The following is an 11,811-nucleotide window of genomic DNA, read 5'->3' as shown; positions in this document are numbered from 1 at the left end:
GATGGAAGTAAGTTTTTTACACTGCAGCATTTTGCTGTAATTTCTTTTCTTAGAGTGAAAGTACTGGGTTGCAAAATTATTACAGTCTACATTTCAAAGTTGTTGTTTTTTATCACAAGCAAAATACAGAAAACAGTCAAACATAAAATCTTTATTGAATTCTTAACGCTGAACCATTTAATGTAGAACCAGGGGCAAATATAAGGTTTGGGCTAGGGTGGCATCAGCCGTTTTGACAACGAGAATCTGCTAACTATATTAAAACCAACTGAAGGTTGCATAGCTTATTACATAAAAAATAACCTATTTTTAAAAAATCAGGATCTTAGTACCTCTGTTTCAATCCAGTTTTTTTAGTTTGCTTAGCAAGTTCCTGCATTTGAGGTTTTATAGAGTTTTTCTTCTAATGAATAACTATCTTGTCCGTTGTGGGAATTGCTGGTTAATCGTTTTCATCAGGCAGAGGACTTTCATCCACATGACTGGCTGAGGCGCTCATGCTGCCAATCCCCGAGGTGACATCAGAGTTTCCAGCTCTGGTCTTCAGCCATTCAGACACTTTGGCACGTGATGCCTGTCTCCAAAGATCTGACAGTTTCCCAAACTCGGAGGGAGCATCTCCGCTCACTGAAACAGAAATTGAATGCTATTTGATATCATACCCACAAGTAAAAATACAAAACAAATTCAGAGTTTTCTCTAATTAATATCAACTCACTGCTTGGAATGAAAACTCCATCCAAGCTGGCTCCTCGCTTCACAAATGGTTGTGTTGGCTCTTCTGGTTCATTTACAACAGCTGTCAACATTCGATCTATCAGCTCTTGCTCCCTCCTGTTCCACTCTTCTTCTGTCAGCACAGACTGTCTTGATCGCCAGGGCAGTTTGTGTTTTTTCCCTTGTTTGCTTTCAGCAGTGAAGCATTGTTCCTTGTTCCGTGTGATCATGTCAGTGATTTTTTGGAAGAGCCGTTTGACAGGAAAATGATAACCCAAACCATGGCAGTTGAGGACATGGTATCTGGACCCACACTTTTCCACCAGCCACTGGAGGCTTTTCCCCTCTCCTGCAATGTGCTCCTCAATGAGTCTGTCATTCAGCCAGTCTCCCCAGGTGAACAACACCATGCAATGTCTCCACACTCTCTCTCCAAAGGGCATCAAAAGCTCAACCAGTGCTTTGTGGTCTTCCTCTGTGAATGCTTTGGAAATGGGAACAACCAAGAGAAAAACATGAGGGCCTGGAGCGCACATGGAGATGCTGCGGAGAACTTCTTCTTTTAGCCAGTCAGGAACCGTCGTGTCTGCAGGCCAGCCTGGAGTCTCAACGACTGCAACATTTATTCCACCTAAATTTCCTTCATGCTTTACACACTTTTCTGTTCTTCTCTGGTCCTCGAATTCCTGCATAGAAACAAAGATCCGAACATTATTTAATGATCATGACACCTGATAAATTACACGTGAACCTCGGGCATTATATTTGGTTACCTTCTTCACCCAAACTCTCTCAAATATCTCTTCAAAAAGGATGTTGTTTCCTGCCATACTCTTCCCAGATTCCTCTCTGCCAAGCAGTACAATCCTCAGGTCAGTGATTGTCAGCCTCTCTCCTGTAAAAAAGTAAAGTTTAAACTGAAAGAGTGACTAAAAATAATGCCATAATTATTTGATGATTTCTTGATTACCTTCAAATAACTTTCCCAGTATTCTTGATTGTCTTTCAGTGGTCTTTCTGATCCTTCTAGCTAATTTTCCTTCAGCCTCTTTTCTGGCCTCCAGCTGTGCCTCACGATCCGGGTCAACTTTATAATGTGAGTCTTCATTTCCTGCCCACATCTCTTCAATCTTCTCCAGGAGATCTTGTACCTGCATCTCATCATTATCCTTCATGTTGTCCAGGACGTGGTACCTGTTCCCACACTGCTTCATCAGCCACTGCAGACCTTCCTCACTCTCTATACGTTCTTCCACAGTCTTCACTCCCAGCCAATCACCTCTAGTGAACAGAACAATGGTGTGCTTCCAGACATCATCCCTAAACAGACTCATGTGCTCCTGGACTGCTCTATGATAGGATGTATTAAATGCAGATGCCAGGCCGACCACGAGGAGCACTGCGTGGGGTCCTGGAGTGCACATGTACACACTGTTCTCTATTTCATGTTTATCTGTCTCAGAGGTGTCCTGAAGGGTGTGGTTGTAGAACCAGCCAGGAGAATCCACCACTGCGAGTGTCCTTTCTCCCAGAACGCCGTGATTAATTTCACAGGACATCGTTGTTCTTCTGTGATGAACAGCAAAAGCCTTTTTCTTCAGAATGCTGTTTCCAGCCGAGCTCTTAGCTGACCACTGAGCACCAACCATCACTAGTCTTAAATGTGCTGGTGGGGTTTTACCACCTGCAGAATCGGAAGGTAAACTAATCAGGAATGTAGTTTCATGCATCAAATTACATTTGATGGTTAGATAATGATGTGTGTCACATAGTTTATCAAGAGAGCTCCTCTTACTGCGAAAGCCATATTTGGCTGTGAGACATGACATCTACAAGGCAAATGGTTGTAGTTCATCTACAGTTTATAGTTACAGCACAATTTTATATTTGTCATATGATCACTGTGTTTAGCACATTAAAATATCTTTGTAAGATCTTGACTTAGTATAAGTACAAATATTTTCTTTGACATTTTACTTTGGAGCTTTATTAGCATTATTTATGTTTAAGAAATTGTTTTAAAAAACTCTGTGATTCTGTGTTTGATCACAAACATCTGGATTCACCCATTTATTTCAAATTTATCCTCTTCTTTCTATCATGGTGGGTACCGTATTTTGTAAAATGTGAGGCCCTACCTTCAATTAGTGCTCTGAGTTTCCTTCTGTGTGTCTGCACCTCACCAAACCTCTTTGATGCTCTGTCACTTATTGCTTTCATTTCCTCCCTCAGAGCGTTTCCATGAGCACGATCAATGGGATAGTGACGGCCTCCATTCGTAGCGACCATTGCCTCGATTTTCTCAAAAAGCTTTTCGACTTGACTGCTGTCCTCCCTGTTACTCACACAGAGGACATGTTTTCTGTTTCCACATTGCTCAAGAATCCATTGCATTTCTGGCCACTCACTGATTGTAGTTTCTACATTTTTTTCATCCCATGGATCTTCAGCAGTGAACAGTACGATGGTGTGATTCAGCACATCCCTGTGGAAAAGTTTCAGGTGCTCGTTTAAAGATGATATGAAGATCTGAGGCAAATATATACTATGATGAAAGACCAGAAGAAAGGCGTGAGGTCCTGGGGGACACAGATGGACGCTGTTCTGGATTTCTATCTGATCCAGCTTTGGGGTGTTTTCTAGTGGATAGTGCCACCACCAGCCTGGAGTATCCACCACAGTGACCCGTCTGCCATGCACCTCCTGCTGCCCCGCCACACTCTGGGCAGTTCTTCTGCTGGTGTCAAAAACATTTTGACCCAGTATGATGTTACCGCTCAGACTCTTATTACTGGGCTCTCCTGTTAATTCTCTGCCACCGATCAGCACGATCCTCAACTCTGGAGAGTCGTGACTGTGCCCTGCAACACAGATGCAGCACTGAGTGGTATATAACTTTAAAACTTTAATTATTGTTAGCAATCACGAAATTATTCGTTAGTTAGAAAAAGAAAGATCATTATATTCTGCATGTATTTTGTCAAGACATGGACGTGCCCTTAAACACAAACAGGAAGTGTCACATAAACAGTCATCAGATCATGTTTCCATCAGACAGCTCAGTGTGATATGGATCGGTACAACATTTCATCCTGTCTATTTGAATTTGCCCTTAAATTCAAAGCCAAACTATAATAACAGGTTTAGGCACAAGTACTACAGCTACATCTCTCTATGCAGCTTTGCTGACATAGATTTGTTGTGTGTGATCACACTGAGAGACGAGTGTGATCACACTCTAAACAGTCGTACTTTATCAACAAATAATCAACAAGTAGCAAAAATCAAACCTATATTCTGTTACAATGACATAAGATGACTCACCGAGGCTAGAAACAGCATGTTTATCAGCCATTGTTTTAAACAAAGCTATTTCTGATTCAAATGATGACTAAAGTGACAACTATACAAGTAGGAACTCTTCACAAAATAAGGTGTGGCATGTACTTTGAACTGTTGTCTCTTTTTTTACTCCCTGGCTGCAGTTAGGTGCATCATTTATTTAACTGTTTAGGGATTGCAGACACTGACTGATAAGTAGTTTCATTGCTGGGTAACGCTCATTCCCTTGTTATTTCATGACAAAAATAGGGCGATCGTGGCTCAAGAGATGGCAGTTCATCTTGTAATCGGAAGGTTGCCGGTTTGAGCCCCGGCTTTGACAGTCTCTGTCGTTGTGTCCTTGGGCAAGACACTTCACCTGTTGCCTACTGGTGGTGGTCAGAGGGCCCGGTGGCGCCAGTGTCCGGCAGCCTCACCTCTGTCAGTGCGCCCCAGGGCAGCTGTGGCTACAATGTAGCTTGCCATCACCAGTGTGTGACTGAGTGGATGACTGAATGTATTGTAAAGCGCTATGCAAATACAGGCCATTTACCATTGCAAATTCAAATTAAGCAGATGAACAATCTGAAGATGATTCCTGTGACATAAATGACAGACCCGACCACATAGCTTGTACGTTTTACACTTTTCTTTATTTCGGTTGTCGTGTCCAAAGCTCACAGCCGCAGCTTTTCAGCTGCATCCTACACACCACAACAACCCCAACCTCAGGTCCCGGCACGTTTAATACAGGGGAGGCATGATGAGCTGATGGAGCTCCGGTGTGTCAACCTCCCCTGTGGCTGCGCCATGAAGCATGCTCGTCACAATGTTCATGCAGGTCAAGAAAGCTATCATTAGGCTGAAAAATAGAAATAAAAATATCAGAGAGGCAGCTGAGGCTGCACTGGCCTGGGAATGCACTGCCCAGCTCACTGATGCCAAAAGGCCCGAAAGATGACAGACGATGACTTAAAGTGCAATCACAAGGGTCTCAAGGTTTACAATCAAGGGATGCATTCATGAAATTACAGGTTTACAAAGCTGGGTATATTTAAGAACAGGGAGGGCAGATTAGACTTCACAGGAAAACATCTAAAAGAGATGCACAGTTCTGGAAAAATTATTTGAACAGATTAAACCAAGATGAATTTGTACTAGAATGAGGACACTTCAATACTGATTGGATAACGATCCAACGCCTACTGCAAAACAAATCCAAGAGTTTTTCTGAGAAACTGAACATTCCTAATTGGTCAAGTCAGTCACCTGATCTCAACGCAACAGGGCACATTTTTCAGTTGCTGAAAACAAAACTGAAAACAGAGAGAGACCCACAAACAAGCGGTTAGGGTGGCTGCAGGAAAAGTCTGGCAGAGCACCTCAAGGGAGGAAAAACTGCATTTAGTGATGTCACTGAATGCAAAGGATTTTAATTCAAATAGTTTTTTTTTCAAAAACCCTCTATTTAAATTATGTTAGCTTGTCCAAATACTTTGAGCCTCTGAACACCAGACTATCTTTAATAATGTTTGCAATTCCTAAACAGTATATGTTAAACCCCCTGTGGTTTTATACAAAGACATTGTACCACTCAACGAAGAAAACATCTTTGGTTTCTAAAAAGTTTTGGAAAGTGAGTATTTACCTGTCAGCAGAGGTGACAAGTAATGAAGAACAAATACATCATTACTTCTTTAAGTTGCTTGAAACATCTTCAAGCAACTTAAAGAAGTCCAGACGCTTTTCTTTGCAAGCTCCTTTGACTACGATGACCTGGATGACTGAGAACCTTCACAGACAAAAATATCATTACTGTAATTAAATACAATATTCTGGTATCTGTAGTACTTATTTTTCTGAAACCTTTTACTTTTACTCAATTTTTACAAAAATATCTGACCTTTCTACTCTTTACACTTTCAAAACAGGCTTGTTACTTAACACATTTGGGGAAAGTATTATTTCAAACCACTGTGGGCCTTTAAACCAATAAATATGGGACTAACAAAATGGAACAAAGATATATAAAGACCATTCTACTGGTGTATCCATCACCAGTGCTTATTGCATACAAAGGAATGAAGGAGGCAAAAAGGTAGTTTATGCAGTGTGTTTGCAGTACTTCAGCATTAAGCTAGCCCTACAGAAGAGGAGCGAGTATAAAGGGAGTAAGAAAGTTTTTTGTTTGTTCTTTTTTTAATGGCAGATAATTTCAAATGCAGTGTTTATGTAAGCTCAACAAATATCAGCAAACACACAAATTGTTTCTGTGTCACACAGGTACAGGTACAAGTGTTTTATTTCACAGGGAAGAAAGAAATGAGAGCTGTTCACTCAGAGATGGGGAAACATGAGAAAGGCAGAACAGAAGAAGAAGAGAGGTTATTGTTAAAGGTAACGACTACTCGGGGACATTTGATAAAAAGGAAATTTGAAGCTTACATGTAATGTGTTTATTTTTTAAATAAGATATTGGTTGTGTATGATGTGAAGTTCAGCTTTTTATATATTGTGATATACCCAGCAAAACAAAACAAAGTGTGTACTTAGTTTTTGTTATTCAGATGTTCCATGACAATACTCAACAGTTTAGTGCAGGATAAACATGTTAGATTGTCACTGTGATGAATCTACAATAATGCACTGTGTTGGTGCACAGTTGCTTTGGTGTTCATGTCACAGTTAGGTTATATAAAATGTAGCAGAGATTATTTTAATTTAATTAATTTAAATCCACAAAAAGCAGTAAACCTCAGAGCAACAACAGAACATTGAAGTGACAGAAATGTTCGTGAGCTGTGATTCTTTTCCCACTACAACGATTATTTTGACTTGCTTTACTTTGAGAAAATTTCGTAACCTGTACCCACAAAACATTGGACGTCAGATACATGGGCAGAGCATGTCTGTATTAGGTCCATCGGTCCATGACCAATTCTGGGCATCGATACACGTCCAAACTTGGTCCACAATTTGAACATCCAACCATGACCCAACCTGGACGTCAACATGACGTTCAACACTTGACCTTCATGTCTGTGACAGGTGCAGGGAATTTACATGATTAATAAATGTAATATTTCTTTATTTACAAACATTAACATTGTTTTTAAATGGGTCAATTCCCCATTTTATTGTGAAAAATGATAAGAGTAAGAGAACAAAAATGTAAATATTAAGTTAGCAGGACTTTATTTTTTTCATAAAAATACAGTGTGCCAACCCAAGTGGCTGGGCATGCACTATTAAATCCAAAAAACAATATTTAATATTTATCTTAATTGCCCCTTCAGGATAAATAAAGTCTCTCTGATTCTGATATTGGAAAAAAGATCAGATTATCATGTGTTTCTGTTTTTAACAAGAATGTGTGAATTCAAATTATTATTATTATTATTTTCAAATTATTTAATGTTTCACAGAACTTGCTGGTTAATCGTTTTCATCAGGCAGAGGACTTTCATCCACATGACTGGCTGAGGCGCTCATGCTGCCAATCCCTGAGGTGACATCAGAGTTTCCAGCTCTGGTCTTCAGCCATTCAGACACTTTGGCACGTGCTCTTTGATTCCAAAGATCTGACAGTTTCCCAAACTCGGAGGGAGCGTCTCCGCTCACTGAAACAGAAATTGAATGCTATTTGATATCATACCCACAAGTAAAAATATAAAACAAATTCAGAGTTTTCTCTAATTAATATCAACTCACTGCTTGGAATGAAAACTCCGTCCAAGCTGGCTCCTCGCTTCACAAATGGTTGTTTTGGTTCTTCTGGTTCATTTGCAACAGCTGTCAACATTCGGTCTATCAGCTCTTGCTCCCTCCTGTTCCACTCTTCTTCTGTCAGCACAGGCTGTCTTGATCGCCAGGGCAGTTTGTGTTTTTTCCCTTGTTTGCTTTCAGCAGTGAAGCATTGTTCCTTGTTCCGTGTGATCAAATCAATTATTTTTTGGAAGAGCAGTTTGACAGGAAAATGATAACCCAAACCATGGCAGTTGAGGACATGGTATCTGTACCCACACTTTTCCACCAGCCACTGGAGGCTTTTTCCCTCTCCTGCAATGTGCTCCTCAATGAGTCTGTCATTCAGCCAGTCTCCCCAGGTGAACAACACCATGCAATGTCTCCACACTCTCTCTCCAAAGGGCATCAAAAGCTCAACCAGTGCTTTGTGGTCTTCCTCTGTGAATGCTTTGGAAATGGGAACAACCAAGAGAAAAACATGAGGGCCTGGAGCGCACATGGAGACGCTGCGGAGAACTTCTTCTTTTAGCCAGACAGGAGCCGTCGTGTCTGCAGGCCAGCCTGGAGTCTCAACGACTGCAACATTTATTCCACCTAAATTTCCTTCATGCTTTACACACTTTTCTGTTCTTCTCCGGTCCTCGAATTCCTGCATAGAAACAAAGATCCGAACATTATTTAATGATCATGACACCTGATAAATTACACGTGAACCTCGGGCATTATATTTGGTTACCTTCTTCACCCAAACTCTCTCAAATATCTCTTCAAAAAGGATGTTGTTTCCTGCCATACTCTTCCCAGATTCCTCTCTGCCAAGCAGTACAATCCTCAGGTCAGTGATTGTCAGCCTCTCTCCTGTAAAAAAGTAAAGTTTAAACTGAAAGAGTGACTAAAATAATGCCATAATTATTTGATGATTTCTTGATTACCTTCAAATAACTTTCCCAGTATTCTTGATTGTCTTTCAGTGGTCTTTCTGATCCTTCTAGCTAATTTTCCTTCAGCCTCTTTTCTGGCCTCCAGCTGTGCCTCACGATCCGGGTCAACTTTATAATGTGAGTTTTCATTTCCTGCCCACATCTCTTCAATCTTCTCCAGGAGATCTTGTACCTGAATCTCATCATTATCCTTCATGTTGTCCAGGACGTGGTACCTGTTCCCACACTGCTTCATCAGCCACTGCAGACCTTCCTCACTCTCTATATGTTCTTCCACAGTCTTCACTCCCAGCCAATCACCTCTAGTGAACAGAACAATGGTGTGCTTCCAGACATCATCCCTAAACAGACTCATGTGCTCCTGGACTGCTCTGTGGTAGGATGTATTAAATGCAGCTGCCAGGCCGACCACGAGGAGCACTGCGTGGGGTCCTGGAGTGCACATGTACACACTGTTCTCTATTTCATGTTTATCTGTCTCAGAGGTGTCCTGAAGGGTGTGGTTATAGAACCAGCCCGGAGAATCCACCACTGCGAGTGTCCTTTCTCCCAGAATGCCGTGATTAATTTCACAGGACATCGTTGTTCTTCTGTGATGAACAGCAAAAGCCTTTTTCCTCAGAATGGTGTTTCCAGCTGAGCTCTTCGCTGACCACTGAGCACCAACCATCACTAGTCTTAAATGTGCTGGTGGGGTTTTACCACCTGCAGAATTGGAAGGTAAACTAATCAGGAATGTAGTTTCATGCATCAAATTACATTTGATGGTTAGATAATGATGTGTGTCACATAGTTTATCAAGAGAGCTCCTCTTACTGCGAAAGCCATATTTGGCTGTGAGACATGACATCTACAAGGCAAATGGTTGTAGTTCATCTACAGTTTATAGTTACAGCACAATTTTATATTCGTCATGTGATCACTGCGTTTAGCACATTAAAATATCTTTGTAAGATCTTGACTTAGTATAAGTACAAATATTTTCTTTGACATTTTACTTTGGAGCTTTATTAGCATTATTTATGTTTAAGAAATTGTTTTAAAAAACTCTGTGATTCTGTGTTTGATCACAAACATCTGGATTCACCCATTTATTTCAAATTTATCCTCTTCTTTCTATCATGGTGGGTACCGTATTTTGTAAAATGTGAGGCCATACCTTCAATTAGTGCTCTGAGTTTCCTTCTGTGAGTCTGCACCTCACCAAACCTCTTTGATGCTCTGTCACTTATTGCTTTTATTTCCTCCCTCAGAGCGTTTCCATGAGCACGATCAATGGGATAGTGACGGCCTCCATTCGTAGCGACCATTGCCTCGATTTTCTCAAAAAGCTTTTCGACTTGACTGCTGTCCTCCCTGTTACTCACACAGAGGACATGTTTTCTGTTTCCACATTGCTCAAGAATCCATTGCATTTCTGACCACTCACTGATTGTAGTTTCTACATTTTTTTCATCCCATGGATCTTCAGCAGTGAACAGTACGATGGTGTGATTCAGCACATCCCTGTGGAAAAGTTTCAGGTGCTCGTTTAAAGATGATATGAAGATCTGAGGCAAATATATACTATGATGAAAGACCAGAAGAAAGGCGTGAGGTCCTGGGGGACACAGATGGACGCTGTTCTGGATTTCTATCTGATCCAGCTTTGGGGTGTTTTCTAGTGGATAGTGCCACCACCAGCCTGGAGTATCCACCACAGTGACCCGTCTGCCATGCACCTCCTGCTGCCCCGCCACACTCTGGGCAGTTCTTCTGCTGGTGTCAAAAACATTTTGACCCAGTATGATGTTACCGCTCAGACTCTTATTACTGGGCTCTCCTGTTAATTCTCTGCCACCGATCAGCACGATCCTCAACTCTGGAGAGTCGTGACTGTGCCCTGCAACACAGATGCAGCACTGTTTACAAACTGTAAAACTAGAAAAGTGTCTTCATACAGAATTTATGGACACGTTTGTGTAACTGCAAGTACTAGTAAATAAAACTGTGAAAACAATGTGAGTAGATAGCAGTGGTATGTTTGCTTAGCTTGTTGTCCATCAGTTTAAAAGCCAAGATGACAGAGGTGTGAAATAAAAGGATGTTTTATACATACAGAATAATCTGTAAATGATATCTCTGTTAAGCACTGAGTACTCTACTGAACACTGTGGAATCTAAGCACAATCAGACATGCGACACTGAGAGTCACTTCCCTGTATGCAAAGACACGGCCAGTAACAACTGAGTCTGATTAAAAATGTGCTTCCTTGTTATGTTAACAAATAAATCAAAACAGTCTTATATTCCAATTCTATATACAGGTTTAATGAACAGAATAATATTTACCAGAGCTGGGAACAGCACGCTCATCAGCCATTGTTTAACTAAAGTGAAACAAAGAACAGGAAAGGCAGAACTCAAAGAACCAGTTTTGATAATCTACAAGCTGTTTTCTTAAGTCTTTTTAAAAGAGTTCAGGCAAACAGTGCTGCGAAGAAGTATTTGCCTCTTCCTCATTTCTTGGTTTTTCTTTTCTTTTCAGTTTTGTTAAATGTTTCAGATGGTAAAATAAATGTTGATATTAGGCTAAAGTAACCTGATTAAACACAACAGTGATTATTTAATTTATTAAGGTAAGAAAGTTGTCCAATCCTATCTGGTCCTGTGCGACAAAGTGAGAGCTTAGTTCAGTTTCACTAAACACACCCAGGCCTGATTACTGCCAGACTTGCTGAATCATGAAATCACCAAAAGGAAGAGAAACTGTCTGATAAAGTGAAGTAGGCTAAAAGCTCTGAAACAGCACCACATATAATAACACAGTCTAAGGAAACAGCTGAGAAATAAAGCCATTGACATCTCTCAGTCTGGAAAGACAAATGGAGAAGATTTGGAGCATAAAAGATGTCATAAGAGAACCAGAACAACATTTAAAGAACTGCAGGCCTCACTCACCTCAGTCAATGTCAAAGTTCATGATTCAACAATAAGAAAAAGACTGAAAAATGGCGTCCATGGGAGAGCAAAACGAACACAAAGGTTCGTATCATTCCCCAAGAAATATATTAAATAAAATAACATTAAATTGAAATTATATATA

The 11,811-nt window shown here is 40.6% G+C and overlaps 2 protein-coding genes across 3 annotated transcripts; both read right to left on the bottom strand.

Moving 5' to 3' along the window:
• Positions 1-131: 131 nt before the first annotated feature.
• LOC120747003 (GTPase IMAP family member 8-like) lies at positions 132-3,604 on the bottom strand. Its single transcript, XM_040052579.1, has 5 exons — positions 2,856-3,604; positions 1,688-2,401; positions 1,491-1,612; positions 719-1,403; positions 132-627 (listed from the first exon to the last, which is right to left on the bottom strand). The coding sequence occupies exons 1-5, from the start codon at positions 3,109-3,111 to the stop codon at positions 443-445; spliced, it is 1,962 nt and encodes a 653-aa protein (XP_039908513.1). The 5' UTR covers positions 3,112-3,604; the 3' UTR covers positions 132-442.
• Positions 3,605-6,241: 2,637 nt separating this feature from the next.
• LOC120746783 (GTPase IMAP family member 8-like) lies at positions 6,242-11,412 on the bottom strand. 2 transcript variants are annotated; one of them, XR_005698935.1, is made up of 7 exons: positions 11,058-11,412; positions 9,886-10,608; positions 8,718-9,431; positions 8,522-8,643; positions 7,750-8,434; positions 6,917-7,658; positions 6,242-6,876 (listed from the first exon to the last, which is right to left on the bottom strand). XR_005698935.1 is itself a non-coding variant. In XM_040052278.1 (6 exons), the coding sequence occupies exons 1-6, from the start codon at positions 11,086-11,088 to the stop codon at positions 7,474-7,476; spliced, it is 2,460 nt and encodes an 819-aa protein (XP_039908212.1). In that variant the 5' UTR covers positions 11,089-11,412; the 3' UTR covers positions 6,242-7,473. The 2 variants fall into 2 exon arrangements, 1 of the variants encoding a protein (XP_039908212.1); XM_040052278.1 differs by having other exon boundaries at positions 6,242-7,658.
• Between the last annotated feature and the right edge of the window lie 399 nt (positions 11,413-11,811).

Source organism: Simochromis diagramma, unplaced genomic scaffold, assembly GCF_900408965.1.
Source record: "Simochromis diagramma unplaced genomic scaffold, fSimDia1.1 OVJJ01000321.1, whole genome shotgun sequence".
NCBI classification, from domain to species: Eukaryota; Metazoa; Chordata; class Actinopteri; order Cichliformes; family Cichlidae; genus Simochromis; species Simochromis diagramma.
This window is presented reverse-complemented; position numbering and strand designations above follow the sequence as displayed.

Bases quoted from the DNA above. Each gene is read 5' to 3' on its own strand.
- LOC120747003 (XM_040052579.1), bottom strand. From the start codon at position 3,111: ATGCAATGGATTCTTGAGCAATGTGGAAACAGAAAACATGTCCTCTGT. The intron at 2,402-2,855 runs GTAGGGCCTCAC...CCGATTCTGCAG, and splicing joins ACTCAGAGCACTAATTGAAG to GTGGTAAAACCCCACCAGCA. The intron at 628-718 runs GTGAGTTGATAT...TTTCTGTTTCAG, and splicing joins TGGAGTTTTCATTCCAAGCA to TGAGCGGAGATGCTCCCTCC.
- LOC120746783 (XM_040052278.1), bottom strand. From the start codon at position 11,088: ATGGCTGATGAGCGTGCTGTTCCCAGCTCTG. The intron at 10,609-11,057 runs GTAAATATTATT...TCTGTGTTGCAG, and splicing joins GCGTGCTGTTCCCAGCTCTG to GGCACAGTCACGACTCTCCA. The intron at 8,644-8,717 runs GTAATCAAGAAA...ACTTTTTTACAG, and splicing joins ACTGGGAAAGTTATTTGAAG to GAGAGAGGCTGACAATCACT.